Source organism: Loxodonta africana, chromosome 7 (assembly GCF_030014295.1).
Source record: "Loxodonta africana isolate mLoxAfr1 chromosome 7, mLoxAfr1.hap2, whole genome shotgun sequence".
Lineage (NCBI taxonomy): Eukaryota > Metazoa > Chordata > Mammalia > Proboscidea > Elephantidae > Loxodonta > Loxodonta africana.
In genome coordinates, this window is record NC_087348.1 from 31,320,576 (window position 1) to 31,335,877 (window position 15,302).

The 15,302-nt window shown below is 38.6% G+C and overlaps 1 protein-coding gene across 1 annotated transcript; it reads left to right on the plus strand.

Annotated features, from left to right (window-relative positions):
- Positions 1 to 2,120: 2,120 nt before the first annotated feature.
- On the plus strand, positions 2,121 to 3,769 carry LOC135231920 (olfactory receptor 9G1-like). The gene has a single exon (XM_064289137.1). It carries the CDS (start codon positions 2,618 to 2,620, stop codon positions 3,656 to 3,658), a length of 1,041 nt encoding a protein of 346 aa, XP_064145207.1. The 5' UTR covers positions 2,121 to 2,617; the 3' UTR covers positions 3,659 to 3,769.
- Positions 3,770 to 15,302: the final 11,533 nt, after the last annotated feature.

The window sequence follows — 15,302 nt, forward strand, 5'->3', positions numbered from 1 at the left end:
GCCACTTGAGGACGCCGCGCCCTCAACCCGCCACGGTCGCCCCTGCATGCGCACTTGCGCTCTTCTTGACCCTGGCTGTCGGCGCTGACACGGGACCGGGCAAGAAGTCGCGCAACGTTCAGAGACCGGCAGGTAAGGACCCTACAGGACAGTGAGCCAGGCCCGGCAGGCAGCGGCGTCGGGGTGGGACCTGCGCCTGGGCGAACCTGGGTGCTGGGCGCTCTCCTCGGGCTGGAACGGGGGACGGCGGAATCGTGGCGGAAGGTGGGACGGCGGTCTGTGGGGCGCCTGATGCTACAGGGCCGCTACCCAAGTGCGAGGACGCCACGGGGAGCCAGTCCCTGTCCCCCGCGGTTCCCCCAGAGGAGTCACCGCGTGCCCCCGGTCGCCGTCGTGAGGGAGCGGGAGCAGAGTTTCCATGAGTCCCGTCGTTGCTCTGTGGTTTCAGTGCCGACAGAAAGTTCCTATTGTTGGCAGCCCTTACCCCACTCTGTCCCCTGCCAAGACCGGGGGCTCGCTGTAGGGCCGGCCCCCATTGGCTGCAGAGCCCCTGGCCGCCTGGACTCCGAGTGCGCGTTGGCGGCGACCAACCGTGCGGTCAGCAGTGGCTGCTCGGTCCTGCCTGGCCCGGCGCAAGGACCCCCGGCTCGGGTCGGGTGGGCAGCGACGGGAGCAGGAGCCACACTGGCCAGATCAGTGCGCGTGGATGGAGGACGCAGAGGGGGGCTGCTGGCGCTGGGTTCCAGCGCTCTACTGGGCTCGGCAGCGATTCCTGTGGCAGGGTCTGGGGCGGGCGGGGCTTCCTGCTCCTGATTGTGTGGCCTGGTACTGCAGAAGGTACATGTGGGCCGGGGGAGAAGGAGAGTGACACCAACCGTAGTGGAGCCACTGAATATAAAATTAAAGTTCATTCACTTATAGGAAAGTATAAGTCATCAGACCAGACAGGATCATTAGGGAGTGATTGTGAATGGAAAAGAAAAGACCTCCAAAGGTTAATTCTGGGGGCACTCAAAAATTCAAAGGTAGGGCAATAACATCAAGAACAAACAACCAGAGAAGTAGAAGGAAAGTAGAAGGAAAACCAGACAGGTATGGGAATCAAGTGAAAAGAGTTGTTGGGGGCTGGCAGGAGTGATAAGCTTACATGCTGCAGGTGAGGACTGAGCATTGGCTGTAGTCATTTGTGTTCCTTGGACCTTGGTAACTGCATCTTGAGAGGAGTGCCAAAATTATATATATATATATATATATATACTGCTGTCCAGTTGATTCCGATTCATAGCCACCCTGTAGGACAGAGTTGAACTGCCCCATGTGGTTTCCAAGGAGCACCTGTTAAACTCGAACTGCTAACCTTTTAGTTAGCAGCCGTAACTCTTAACCACTGTGCCACCAGGGTTTCCTTTAGTGGAGGAGTAGAAACAAAAAAACCTAATTAGAACAATCTTCTATTGTTCTATATTTTACTCCTAAAGACATCAATTTATTAACACTAATATTGAAAGTCTAATGTGGACTGTTTTCCTAGGTTCCAAAAGGATGGTTATGCTTACCATAACAATCATATTGACCGGGATTTTTCTTTATTTAACTACAAGAAGACTTAGGTTGGTAGGAAGTTAGTACTACTGGAATTGTCCCTTCATGAACTATAGAAGTACAGTTGCTACATATATTCCTGTGTTGTTTTTCACCCATTTGTAGCTAAGACACCACTTGATTGAAGTATTTATTGTTCTGTGTGCAGAGAATCCTGAATGGGATGGACAGATTTCTGTATCATCAGATGGATGGCGAGTCTTATAGTCTCATAAAAAAAAAAAATAGTCTAAGATAATTAGTTTTTTTTTTGCTTCATTATTATTAAGAGAAAAATCCTAATAATAAAAAATTTAAATAATGTATGTGATTTTAGTACTAGACAATGAGTTTTATTAAAATTTCTCCCTTAAATTATTGTTTATATTATGTGGGTATCATACCATATGCATAATATGGAGCCCTGGTGGTGCAGTGGATAAGAGTTTGGCTGCTAACCAAAAGGTTGACAGTTTGAATCCACCAGCCACTTTTTGGAAACCCTATGGGGCAGTTCTTTTTTTTTTTTATGGGGCAGTTCTACTCTTTTCTAGAGGGTTGCTATGAATGCAGTTAATCCTATGCCCTTTATCATCCCGTTATTGTATATGATCCTTCTGTATATATATTTTTACTAAAAAATTTGTATGTTACCGTGTGCTCTAACATTTTTTTCCTTGTATTTTCCTACTTTCTTATACCTATAGATATCATTATGAGATATTATATTATGGTCATACAGAGTTCCAATATATGCAAGCACCATATGAAAAATATCTGATTTTTTAAAAAATATATTTTTCAAAAAGGTATTAAGTCTAGTATTTCAGATGCAAACAAGTCACGATTTAAGCCAAGAAACCACACAATTATGAGGATGACAGCACAAGAAGATAGCAATTATAGGTCTGTCTTTCATTTAGTTGAACAGTCATTCCTAATGGGGAAAAATAATTCACTGACTTCAGAAATTTGGAAATTGAATACATAATTGCAAAATCAGTGATTGTTGCAAATTGAAAAAAATCTTTCTAAAATGAGCACCTACAGTCACTGGTTGAATACTAGACTCATAGATTATGTAGTATATTTCCTATGTACTCAGCAAGTAATTCAAGCTGAACCATTATTTTCTTTCTTCTTAGCTGAGATTATAGCCATGGAGAGGGGCAATCACACTGTAACTGAGTTCATCCTGGTGGGCTTCACGACAGACCCTGTGATACAGTTGATCCTATTTGTGGTGTTCCTCGGAGTGTACTCTGTGACTGTGGTGGGAAATACCATACTCATGGCATTGATCTGTAATGACTCCCGGCTCCACACACCCATGTATTTTTTCATTGGTAATCTCTCATTCTTGGATCTCTGGTATTCTACTGTCTACACCCCGAAGATCCTAGTGACCTGCATCTCTGAGGACAAAAGCATCTCTTTTGCTGGCTGCCTAGCTCGGTTCTTCTTCTCTGCTGGGCTGGCATTTAGTGAGTGTTACTTGTTGGCCACCATGGCTTATGACCGCTATGTGGCCATCTCAAAACCACTGCTTTATTCTCAGGCAATGTCCATAACGCTGTGCGCATCTTTAGTAGCGGCCTCATATCTTGGTGGATTTGTTAACTCTTCCATCATCACCAAAAGAACTTTTTCCTTGAACTTCTGTGATGACAATGTCATTGATGACTTTTTCTGTGATTTACTTCCCCTGGTGAAGCTGGCTTGTGGCAGAAAAGATGGCTACCAGACTCTACTGTATTTTCTCCTGGCCTCCAGTGTCATCATCCCCATTGTGCTCATACTTGCCTCCTACCTCTTCATCATTACCACCATTTTGAGGATCCGCTCCACCCAGGGCCGCCTCAAAGCCTTCTCTACCTGCTCCTCCCACTTGATTTCTGTCACCTTATACTACAGCTCCATTCTCTACATCTACTGTCGCTCTGGATCTAGCTATTCCATGGATAGGGACAAAATAGTTTCTACCTTTCACACTGTGGTCTTCCCCACGTTGAATCCTATGATCTACAGCCTGAGGAATAAGGATGTGAAAGAAGCACTGAATAAACTCTTTAAATAAATCCGGATTCTCTTTCTGAGGTGATGCAAAGAAAATTTTTCATCAGGTTATTTGTGTCTCAAGCAGAGCTGCCATTGTGCTCCATCAGGATGAAAAAAAAAAAAAAAAAAACATATTCAAGTTAAAGACTTTTTCCAACCTTTACATGATACAGTTCAAGGGATCTAAGATAAGAAAATTAGGGCAATTTAGGAAATAACATTTGAAGATAAAGCCTAAATTTTGATTGAATTCCATTGGTTAGGAACAACCAAAACCATGGATTAGAAGCAAGCAAAAAACTAAAATTCAAAAACTCTCCTCTTCCTTCATAAAGAAAAGTAACAGAACACCCATTCCCGTTAGCATAGGAAGATTTTTGGGAGACTGATCCATATAGAATAGTATCTACTTAATTATATCCTAGATCTAGGAACAAATAAGCTGATTAATTTTTAATATTTTCCAGTGACTAGTAATTAGATGACTCTCGTCACTTTTTATTTCCTTAACAGAATTACTTAAACATTTTTATATCATTTTTTCCCAGAAGCATTAGGATAAAGACCCAGCAGCACTCATGAATCACCTCAGTGTAAACTAGGCTCTGCAAGCTTGATCTCACCATGACCCTGCTTTTCTCTTTCACGAGGAAAAGTCAGTCAAGACCCCACTGTTATGTTTGTGAATCACCATAGCTCTCAGGGACCCTTTTACTAAGATTTGTACTAATCAAATTGTGACATTATTAACATCAAAATACAATTATTATAATGAAAAATAATTACTATAATGAAGTAAAACAACCTGATAAATGAAAGTCTATGAGTGCACATTACTCAAAAGAAGTCTGTATACAGAATACATAAAATAGTGATAGAAGAAAAGAGTAAATATGATACCTTACATTTAATTTTGATTTTTTTTTTTAAGTAATGCAATGTTAATATATGTTTATAAAGCATGAATATGTCCTTGTTTCTATTGGAGTAAGCAGTAAGAAGAAAATACAAGAAACTGCCGCTTAACCAAATAGTTCCAGAAAAAAGTAGAAGCTCTGTGCAGAACAGGAGAAATGTCAACACTAGCAATCATACATATTAATCACCAATGTAGGTAGAAAAGATATAATTAGTACCAGTTGTCACACACAACCGAAATGAAACAGAATCCAAGAGTGCAATCCCAAAATGCTTTACTTCAACGATGTTCTCAAAAAGATACCTATTTCTGCAAACACAGCCCCATATTTTCTAAGAGATAAGATCTCTGTATTTGCCACTAAAGATAATAAAATTCCTATAAAATACACATTATTTTAAAAGAACATTACAAATCAAACTGTTATGTTACAGTGGAAGAAAATTGGTTATTTAATGCCAACCAATTGAAACTAGTAAATATATCATTCTAGAGGGAAGCACCAGAAAACTAAGTATGTTCATATTATTGTGTGTTTGGAGAGGCTATCTCCACTGCATAATCGTGTTTAAATAGTATTACTAAAATCCAAGGAAGAAAATAATCTAAGGATAGTAATAACCTTAGGAAGACAAAGACATTTAACCTAAAAATTTAATTAAACACATGCACTTGATGTTTTAGAATATGTTTTAGAATGCATTTAAATGTAAATTTAGCAAAAAATTTTTAACCACTATGTTGGGAATGTTTCACCTGTCGTTTGTGTTTTGAAGTGTGCAAAAAATCTGTCAGACTAATTTGTAAATTTAGTATAAATTCCTAAAGGAATTTGATTACTCAAATTATAAGTGATGATGTATAAATTCTCAGCAGCAAATGTTTTCCATGTGTGTCTATTAGATATGCGTTAAGTAAATTAAACTTGAAACACAGTACAACTGTGTGTTGGGAATCCCCAAGACAACAGTCAGCCTTGGTGTTTCACTGGAAGAATTCACAGGGCTCAACATATAGTCAAACTCACAGCAATTATTTATTTCAGCAAAAGGATAACAAGCACGATCAGTAAAGGGAAAAGGCACATGGAATGGGCCCAGGAGAAACCAGTTGCAAGCTTCCAAGAGTCTTCTCCTAGTGGAGTCACACAGGATGCACCAATTCTCTAAGAAATGTCTTGTGCTTGTGAAACATGTGAAATGTTGCCAACACAGCCTCTGCTTAGCATGTCCCAAAAATTCAGACTCTCAGAAAGCAAATGTTCAGCTATGACCACGTTATATGAAAACCTTAGACAAATTGAATGATTCTTATTAGTTCAGTGAATGGTGGGAGCCCTTTCAAAATCCAGTTTCCCAGACACCTATCAAAAGCAACCTTGTAAGCAGACCTTTCAAAGGATAACTGGTATACTATGTTAACTCTTCCCTACACAAATTATTTATGGGTGTTCTCTTTATGCAAAAAAAAAAAAAAAACCTAAACTTAAATGTCCTGTAAAGCAAATGAACAACTCTTAGTGTCTTTCACAGAATAAAACTTGAGCAGAGGCCTTCCTGAATAACAGGCCATGTGGTATTCCCAAAGTCATGTTGTATAAGTTCCTATATTAACAGTCAACTTTGTGTCTAGTAAAAGGCCGTACAGTAGCAAGAATCTATATAGTTGAGATGGTTGAAACTCTAACCACTACTCTACCTATTACTATGATTACAAATAGAAACTACTCTTTCCCTGTCTTCTTCCATGATACTGATCCATTTACTGGCCCAAAATCTCAGCTGAACAGGAATATTTACTGGTAAGGTGTTTCAAATATTCATTGTTGTGAGATCTGAGACTTTAGTCTCCTGTCTTTATTGGCTGGCCACACTTTTTCTTCAAAAGCAAGTGCTAAATGAGCACCAAAAGATAAACAGCTAAATCCACTGCCTTCCAAAGATAGTTCTTTCTTACTCCATTTTGTAGCACAGAAAATTTCCCTCTGGAAATTGGGGTCAATCACCCAGTCCAGTAGAGTGGCCAATGTTATATCACTGAATGAGGAGCCCAAGACATCCAAGGGGAAGACTTCTTTTTCAGTTGATGAGAACAATGAGAATGTTCCTTTGGGGAAGCATTCTTCCTTGGGCACACAGACTTTCAAATCCATTGCATCTCAGGGACAAGAAATAATAGTCTAGTGGGTCATTTTGGCAATAGTAAAACAGACTGTGTTAGTTTGACTCTTCTGAGGAGAAAACATCAAGACGGAACCAAATGTACCGGAATTTTATTAAAGGAAATAAACCTGTACAACAGAAAATAGAGAGGGAGTTAGAAAAGGCAAGGAAATAACATCAGATCATGATACAAATCTGACATCAAGGGAAGAGGAGAGGTAAGGAAGGATGTGTGAAAGAACCTAGACCATGTGCAGTCTAATGGACTCAACTGAAAGTAGGAAGCCCCACAATGAGATGGATCGACATAGTGGCTTCAGCAATGGGCTCAAACATACCTACAATTGTGAGGATGGCACAGGAGGGAGCAACATCTCATTCTGTTATACATTGTTGTCGTTTTTAGGTGCCATCAAGTTGGTTCTGACTCATAGCAACCCTATGTACAACAGAACAAAACACTGCCTGGTCCTGCACTGTCCTCACAATCGTTATGTTTGAACCCGTTGTCGTAAGCATTGTGCCAATCCATCTCATTGAGGGTCTCCCTCTTTTTCACTGACCCTTTACTTTACCAAGCATGATGTCCTTCTCCAGGAACTGATCCTTCCTGATAACATGTCCAAAGTATATGAGACATAGTCTCGCCATCCTTGCTTTTAAGGAGCATTCTGGTTGTACTTCTTCCAAGACAAATTTGTTCATTCACTTGGCAGTCCATGTATGTTCAGTATTCTTTGACAACACCACAATTCAAAGCAGTCATTTCTTCTTCAGTCTTTCTTATTCATTGTCCAATTTTTGCGTGCATATGACTTGATTAAAAACACCATGGCTTGGGTCAAGTGTCTTCTTCAACATTACATCTTTACTTTTTAACACTTTAAAGAGGTTTTTTGCAGCAGATTTGCCCAATGCAATGTCTTTTGATATCTTGATTGCTACTTCCATGGGCATTGATTCTATCATGATGTTTCTTATTGGTCCAGTTGTGAGGATTTTTTTTTTTTTTTTTATGTTGAGGTGTAGTCCATACTGAAGGCTGTGGTCTTTGATTTTCATCAGTAATTGCTTCAAGTCCTCTTCACTTTCAGGAAGCAAGATTGTGTCATCTGCATAATCCAGGTTGTTATTGTGTCTTCCTCCAATGTTGATACACCATTCTTCTTCATAGGGTCCAGTTTCTTGGGTTATTTGTTCAGCATATGGAATGAATAGGTATGGCGAAAGGATACAACCCTGGCACACAACTTTCTTGACTTTAAACCATGCAGTTCCCTGTCATGGGTTGAATGTGTCCCCCCAAAATACGTGTCAACTTGATTCCCAGTATTTTTTGGTTGTCTTCCATTTTGTGATTTTCCTAGGTGTTATAAACCATAATCTCTGCCTATTGTTAAAGAGGATTAGGATGGGTTATAACACCTTTGCTCAGGTCACATCCCTGATACAATGTAAATAGAGTTTCCCTTGGGGGTGGCCTGCACCACCTTTTATCTTACAAGAGATAAATGGAAAGGGAAGCTAGCAGAGATTTGGGGACTTCATACCACAAAAAAAGCAGTGACGAGAACAGAGCATGTCCTTTGAACCAGAGGTTGGTGTGTGGAGAAGTTCTTAGGTCAAGGGAAGATTAAGGACATGGACCCTCCTCCAGAGCTGACAGAGAAAGCCTTCTCCTGGAGCAGACTCCCTGAATTTGCATTTGCATTCTACTAGACTGTGAGATAATACATTTCTCTTTGTTAACACCATTCACTTATGGTATTACTGTTATAGCAGCACTAGAGGACTAGGACAATCCCCCTGTTCTTTCTGAATGACAACCTCTTGATCTGTGTACAGGTTCCTCATGAGCACAACTCAGTATTCTGGAATTCTCATTCTTTGAAATGTTATCCATAATTTGTTATGATTCCCATAGTCGAATTTCTTTGCATAGTCAAAAAACCACAGGTAAACAACTCTTTCGTATTCCCTGCTTTCAACCAGGATCCATCTGACATCAGCTATGATATCCCTGGTTCCGCGTCCTCTTTTGAATCCTGTTTGAATATCTGCAGTTCCCTGTTGATACACTACTGCAGCCACTTTTAAATGATCATAAGCAAAATTTTACCTGTGTGTGATATTAATGATATTGTTCGATAATTTCCACATTTAGATGGATCACCTTCCTTGGGAATAGGTGTAGATATGGATCTCTTCCAGTCAGTTGGCCAGGTACCTGTCTTCCAAATTTCTTGATGTAGATGAGTGAGCACTTCCAGCTTTGCATACATTTGTTGAAACATCTCAATTGATATTCCGTCAATTCCTGGAGCCTCATTTTTCTCCAATGACTTCAGTGCAGCTTAGACTTCTTCTTTCAATGCCATTGGTTCCTGATCATATGCTGCCTCCTGAAATGGTTGTATGTTGACCAATTCTTTTCGGTATGGTGACTCTGGGTGTCCCTTCCTTCTTCTTTTGATGCCTCTGGTGTCATTTAAAATTTCCCCCGTGGAATCCTTCAATATTGCAACTAGAGGCTTGTATTTTTCTTCAGTTCTTTCAGCTTGAGAAATGCCAGGCATGTTCTTCCCTTTAGGTTTTCTACCTCCACGTCTTTGCACATGTCATTGTAATAATTTACTGGCTTCTTGAGCTGCCCTTTGAAATCTCCTGTTCAGTTCTTTTACTTCATCATTTATTCATTTTCTTTAGCTAGTCAAGGTTCAGGAGTAAGTTTTACAGTCTCTTATGACATTCATGTTGATCTTTTTCTTCTTTTCTGTCTTTTTAATGACTTCTTGTTTTCTTCATGTATAATGTTCTTGATACCATCTGCAACTCATCTGGTGTGCAGTATTAGTATTCAACACGTCATATCTATTCTTGAGATGGTCTCTAAATTCAGGTGGAATATACTCATGCTCATGGTTTGGCTCTTGTGGGCTTATTCTAATTTTCTTCAGTTTCGACTTGGACTTGCATAAGAGCAATTGATGGCCTGTTCCACAGAGGGCCCCTGGCCTTGTTCTGACTGACGAATTGAGCATTTCCATTGTCACTTTCCACAAATGTGGTGAATTCTATTCCTGTATATTCTATCTGGCGAGGTCCATGTGTACGTTCACCATTTATGTTGGTGAAAAAAGGTATTTGCAATGAAGAGGTTGTTGATCTTGCAAAATTCTGTCATGCTATCTCCAGCATCCAGCATCAGTTCCATCACCAGAGCCTTATTTTCCAACTACCAAACCTTTTCCTTTGTTTCCAGCTTTCTCATTCCAATCACCAGTAATTATTGATACATCCTGATTGTGCATTCCATCAATTTCACACTGCAGAAATTGGTAAAATTCTTCAATTTCTTCATCTATGGAATTAGTGGTTAGTACATAAATTTGAATAATAGTCATATTAACTGGTCTTTCTTGTAGGTATATGGTTATTATCCTATTACTGACAGCATAGTACTTTGGGATAGATTTTGTAATGTTCTTTTTAATAAGCTGGAAAAATCCATACACAGAGAGCAATCAGAAATTCAGAAGATTAACAATAAAATTACAGAATTAGATAACTCAATAGAAAGTCAGAGGAGTAGCATTGAGCAAGTAGAAGATAGAATTTCTGAACTCAAAGATAAATCACTTGGCACTAATATATTTGAAGAAAAATCAGATAAAAGAATTTTAAAAAATGAAGAAACCTTAAGAGTCATGTGGGACTCTATCAAGAGAAATAACTACGAGTAATTGGAGTACCAGAATAGGGAGGGCTAACAGAAAATACAGAGAAAATTGTTGAAGATTCATTGGCAGAAAACTTCCCTGATATTGTGAAAGATGAGAAGATATTTATCCAAGATGCTCATCAAACTCCACATAAGGTAGATCTTAAAAGAAAGTCACCAAGACATATTAAAATCAAGCTTGCCAAAACCAAAGATAGACAATTATAAGAGCAGCGAGGGATAAAAGAAAAGTCACCTACAAAGGAAAGCTGATAAGAATAAGCTCAGACTACTTGGCAGAAACCATGCAGGCAAGAAGGCAATGGGATGACATATTTAAAAAATTGAAGGAAAAAAATTGCCTGCCAAGAATCATATATCCATCAAAACTGTCTCTTAAATATGAAGGTGAAATTAAGACATTTCCAGATAAATACAAGTTGAGGGAATTCATAAAAAGCAAGCCAAAACTACAAGAAATACTAAAGGGAATTCTTTGGTTAGAAAATCAATAATATCTGGTATCAACCCAAGACTAGAACACTGGGCAGAGCAACCAGAGGTCAACCCAGAGAGGGAAATCCAAATAAACAAAGCAAGACTAAAAAAAAAAAAAAATCCCAACATGGGGTAACAGCAATGTTATTATACAAAAGAAGACAACATTAAAATAATGAAGAGGGACTAAGAAATGTAATCATACACCTTCCATATGGAGAAGAAGATACGGCGATACAAAGAAATAAAAGTTAGTTTTAAATTCAGAAAAATAGGGGTAAATAGTAAGGTAACCACAAAGGAGACAAACTATCCTACTCATCAAAATAAAATACAAGGGAAAAATACAGACTCAGCAGAAAGAAAATCAACAACAAATATGAGGAAAGGACGATATATATGAAGAAAATCTACTCAGCACATAAAATCAAGTGGCAAAAAGAAACTGTCAACACACAAAAAAAGACATCAAAATGATAGCACTAAATCATACCTATCCATAATTACCCTGAATGTAAATGGACTAACTGCACCAATAACGAGACAGAGAGTGGCACAATGGATTAAAAAACAAGATCCATCTATGTGCTGCCTACAAGAGACACACCTTAGACTTAGAGACACAAACAAACTAAAAGTCAAAGGATGGAAAAAAATTCATCAAGCAAACAACAATCAAAAAAGAGCAGGAGTAACAATATTAATTTCTGACAAAGTAGACTTGAAAGTTAAATCCATCAGAAAGGATAAGGAAGGATACTATATAATGACTAAAGGGACAATACACCAAGAAGATATAACCATATTAAATATACACCCAATGGCAGGGCAGCAAGATACATAAAACAAACTCTATCAGCATTGAAAAGTGAGATAGACAGCTCTACAATAATAGTAGGAGTCTTCAACACACCACTTTCGGCGAAGGACAGGACATCCAGAAAGAAGCTCAATAAAGACACGGAAGATCTAAATGCCACAGTCAACCAACTTGACCTAGTACACATATACAGAACACTCCACCAAACAGAACCCAACTATACTTTCTTTTCTAGTGCACATGGAGCATTCTCTAGAATAGAACACATATTAGGTCATAAAGCAAGCCTTACAAGAATCCAAAACATTGAAATACTACAAAGCATCTTCTCTGACCATAAGGGCATAAAAGTGGAAATCACTAACAGGAAAAGCATGGAAAAGAAACCAAACACTTGGAAACTGAACAATACCTGCTCAAAAAACACTGGATTATAGAAGACATTAAGGATGGAATACAGAAAGTCACAGAATCCAATGAGAACGAAAACACTTCCTATCAGAACTTTTGGGACACAGCAAAAACGGTGCTCAGAGGCCAATTTATATCACTAAATGCACACAACCAAAAAGAAGGAAGGGCCAAAATCAAAGAACTATCTCTACAACTTGAACAAATAGAAAGAGAGCAACAAAAGAAACCCACAGGCACCAGAAGAAAACAAATAATAAAAATGTGAGCTGAACTGAATGAAATAGAAAACAGAAAAACAATTGAAAGAATTAACAAGACCAAAAACTGGTTTCTTGAAAAACTCAACAAAATTGATAAACCACTGGCCAAACTGGCAAAAGAAAAAGAGAGGAAAAACAGACCCAACTGGAATTAAAAGAATCATATCAGATTACTATGAAGAACTATACTCAAACAAATTTGAAAACCTAGAAGAAATGGATGAATTCCTAGAAACACACTACCTACCTAAACTAACACAATCAGAAGTAGAACAACTAAATAGACCCATAACAAAAGAAGACATTGAAAAGGTAATCAAAAAACTCCCAACAAAAAAAAAAGCACTGGTCCGGATGGCTTCACTGCAGAGTTCTACCAAACTTTCAGAGAAGAGTTAACCCCACTACTACTAAAGGTATTTCAGAGCATAGAAAAGGATGGAATACTACCAAACTCATTCTATGGAGCCACCATATCCCTGATACCAAAACCAGGTAAAGACACCACAAGAAAAGAAAATTATAGACCTATATCCCTCATGAATGTAGATGCAAAAATCCTCAACAAAATCCTAGCCAATAAGATTCAACACCATATCAAAAACATAAGTCACCATGACCAAGTGGGGTTCATACCAGGTATGCAGGGATGGTTCAACATTAGAAAATTAATGTAATCCACGACATAAATAAAACAAAAGACAAGAATCACATGATTTTATCAATCGATGCAGAAAAGGCATTTGACAAAGTTCAACACTCATTCATGACAAAAACTCTCAGCAAAATAGCAATAGAAGGAAAATGTCTCAACATGATAAAGAGCATTTATACAAAGCCAACAGCCAACATCACCCTAAGTGGAGAGAGCCTGAAAACATTCCCACTGACATCGGGAACCAGACAAGGATGCCTTTTATCACCACTCTTATTCAACATTGTGCTGGAAGTCCTAGCCAGAGCAATTAGGCTAGATAAAGAAATAAAGGGCATCCAGATTGGCAAGGAAGAAGTCAAAGTATCTCTATTTGCAGATGACATGATCTTATACACAGAAAACCATAAGGAATCCTCAAGAAAACTACTGAAACTAATAGAAGAGTTGAGCAGAGTATCGGGATACAAGATAAACATACAAAAATCAGTTGAATTCCTCTACGGCAACAAAAAGGACATCGAAGAGGAAATCACCAAATCAATGCCATTTAGAGGAGCCCCCAAGAAGATAAAATACTTAGGAATAAATCTTACCAGAGATGTAAAAGACTTATACAAAGAAAACTACAGTACATTTCTGCAAGAAACCAAAAGAGACTTATATAAGTGGAAGAACATACCTTGCTCATGGATAGGGAGACTTAACATTATAAAAATGTCTGTTCTACCAGAAGCGGTCTATACATTTAATGCAATTCCAATCCAAATCCCAAGGACATTCTTTAATGAGATGGAGAAAGAAATCACCAATTTCACATGGAAGGGAAAGAGGTCCTGGATAAATAAGACATTACTGAAAAAGAAGAACAAAGTGGGAGGCCTTACTCTACCTGATTTTAGAACCTATTATACCGCCACAGTAGTCAAAACAGCCTGGTACTGGTGCAACGACAGATACATGGACCAATGGAACAGAATTGAGAATCCAGACATAAATCCATCCACATATGAGCAGGTGATATTTGACAAAGACCCCAAAACAGTTAAATGGGGAAAAGATAGTCTTTTTAACAAATGGTGTGGCATACCTGGATATCCATCTGCAAAAAAATGAAACAAGACCCATCCCTCACTCCATGCACAAAAACAAACTCAAAATGGATCAAAGACCTAAATATAAAATCTGAAACGATAAAGATAATGGAAGAAAAAATAGGGACAACGTTAGGAACTCTAATACATGGCATAAAGAGTATATCAAACATTATTAAGGATGCAGAAGAAAAACTAGATAACTGGGAGCTCCTAAAAATCAAACACCTATGCTCATCCAAAGACTTCACCAAAAGAGTCAAAACACTACATACAGACTGGGAAAAAGTTTTTAGCTATGACATGTCTGATCGGTGCCTGATCTCTAAAATCTACATAATACTGCAAAAACTCAACTGCAAAAAGGCAAATAACCCAATTAAAAAATGGGCAAAAGATATGAGTAGACAATTCACTAAAGAAGACACTCAGGTAGCTAACAGATATATGTGGAAATGTTCACGAGCATTAGCCATTAGAGAAATGCAGATCAAAACTACAATGAGATTTCACCTCGCTCCAGTAAGGCTAGCATTAATCCAAAAAACACAAAATAATAAAGTTGGAGAGGCTGTGGAGAGATTGGAACACTTCTACACTGCTGGTCGGAATGTCAAATGGTACAACCACTTTGGAAATCGATTTGGCACTTCCTTAAAAAGCTAGAAATAGAACTACTATACCACCCAGCAATCCCACTCCTTGAAATATATCCTAGAGAAATAAGAGCCTTTACACAAACAGATATATGCACACCCATGTTCACTGCAGCATTGTTTACAATAGCAAAAAGATGGAAACAACCAAGGTGCCCATCAACGGATGAATGGATAAATAAATTATGGTATATTCACACAATGGAATACTACACATCGATAAAGAACAGTGAGGAATCTGTGAAACATTTCATAACATGGAGGAACCTAGAAGACATTAAGCTGAGTGAAATTAGTAGCTAGAGGACAAATATTGTATAAGACCACTATTATAAGAACTTGAGAAATAGTTTAAACTGAGAAGAAAACATTCTTTTGTGGTTACAAGAGGTCGGAGGGAGGGAGGGGGGGAGAGGGGTATTTACTAATTAGATAGTAGATAAGAACTACTTTAGGCAAAGGGA

Bases quoted from the DNA above. Each gene is read 5' to 3' on its own strand.
- LOC135231920 (XM_064289137.1), top strand. From the start codon at position 2,618: ATGAGCACCTACAGTCACTGGTTGAATACTAGACTCATAGATTATGTA.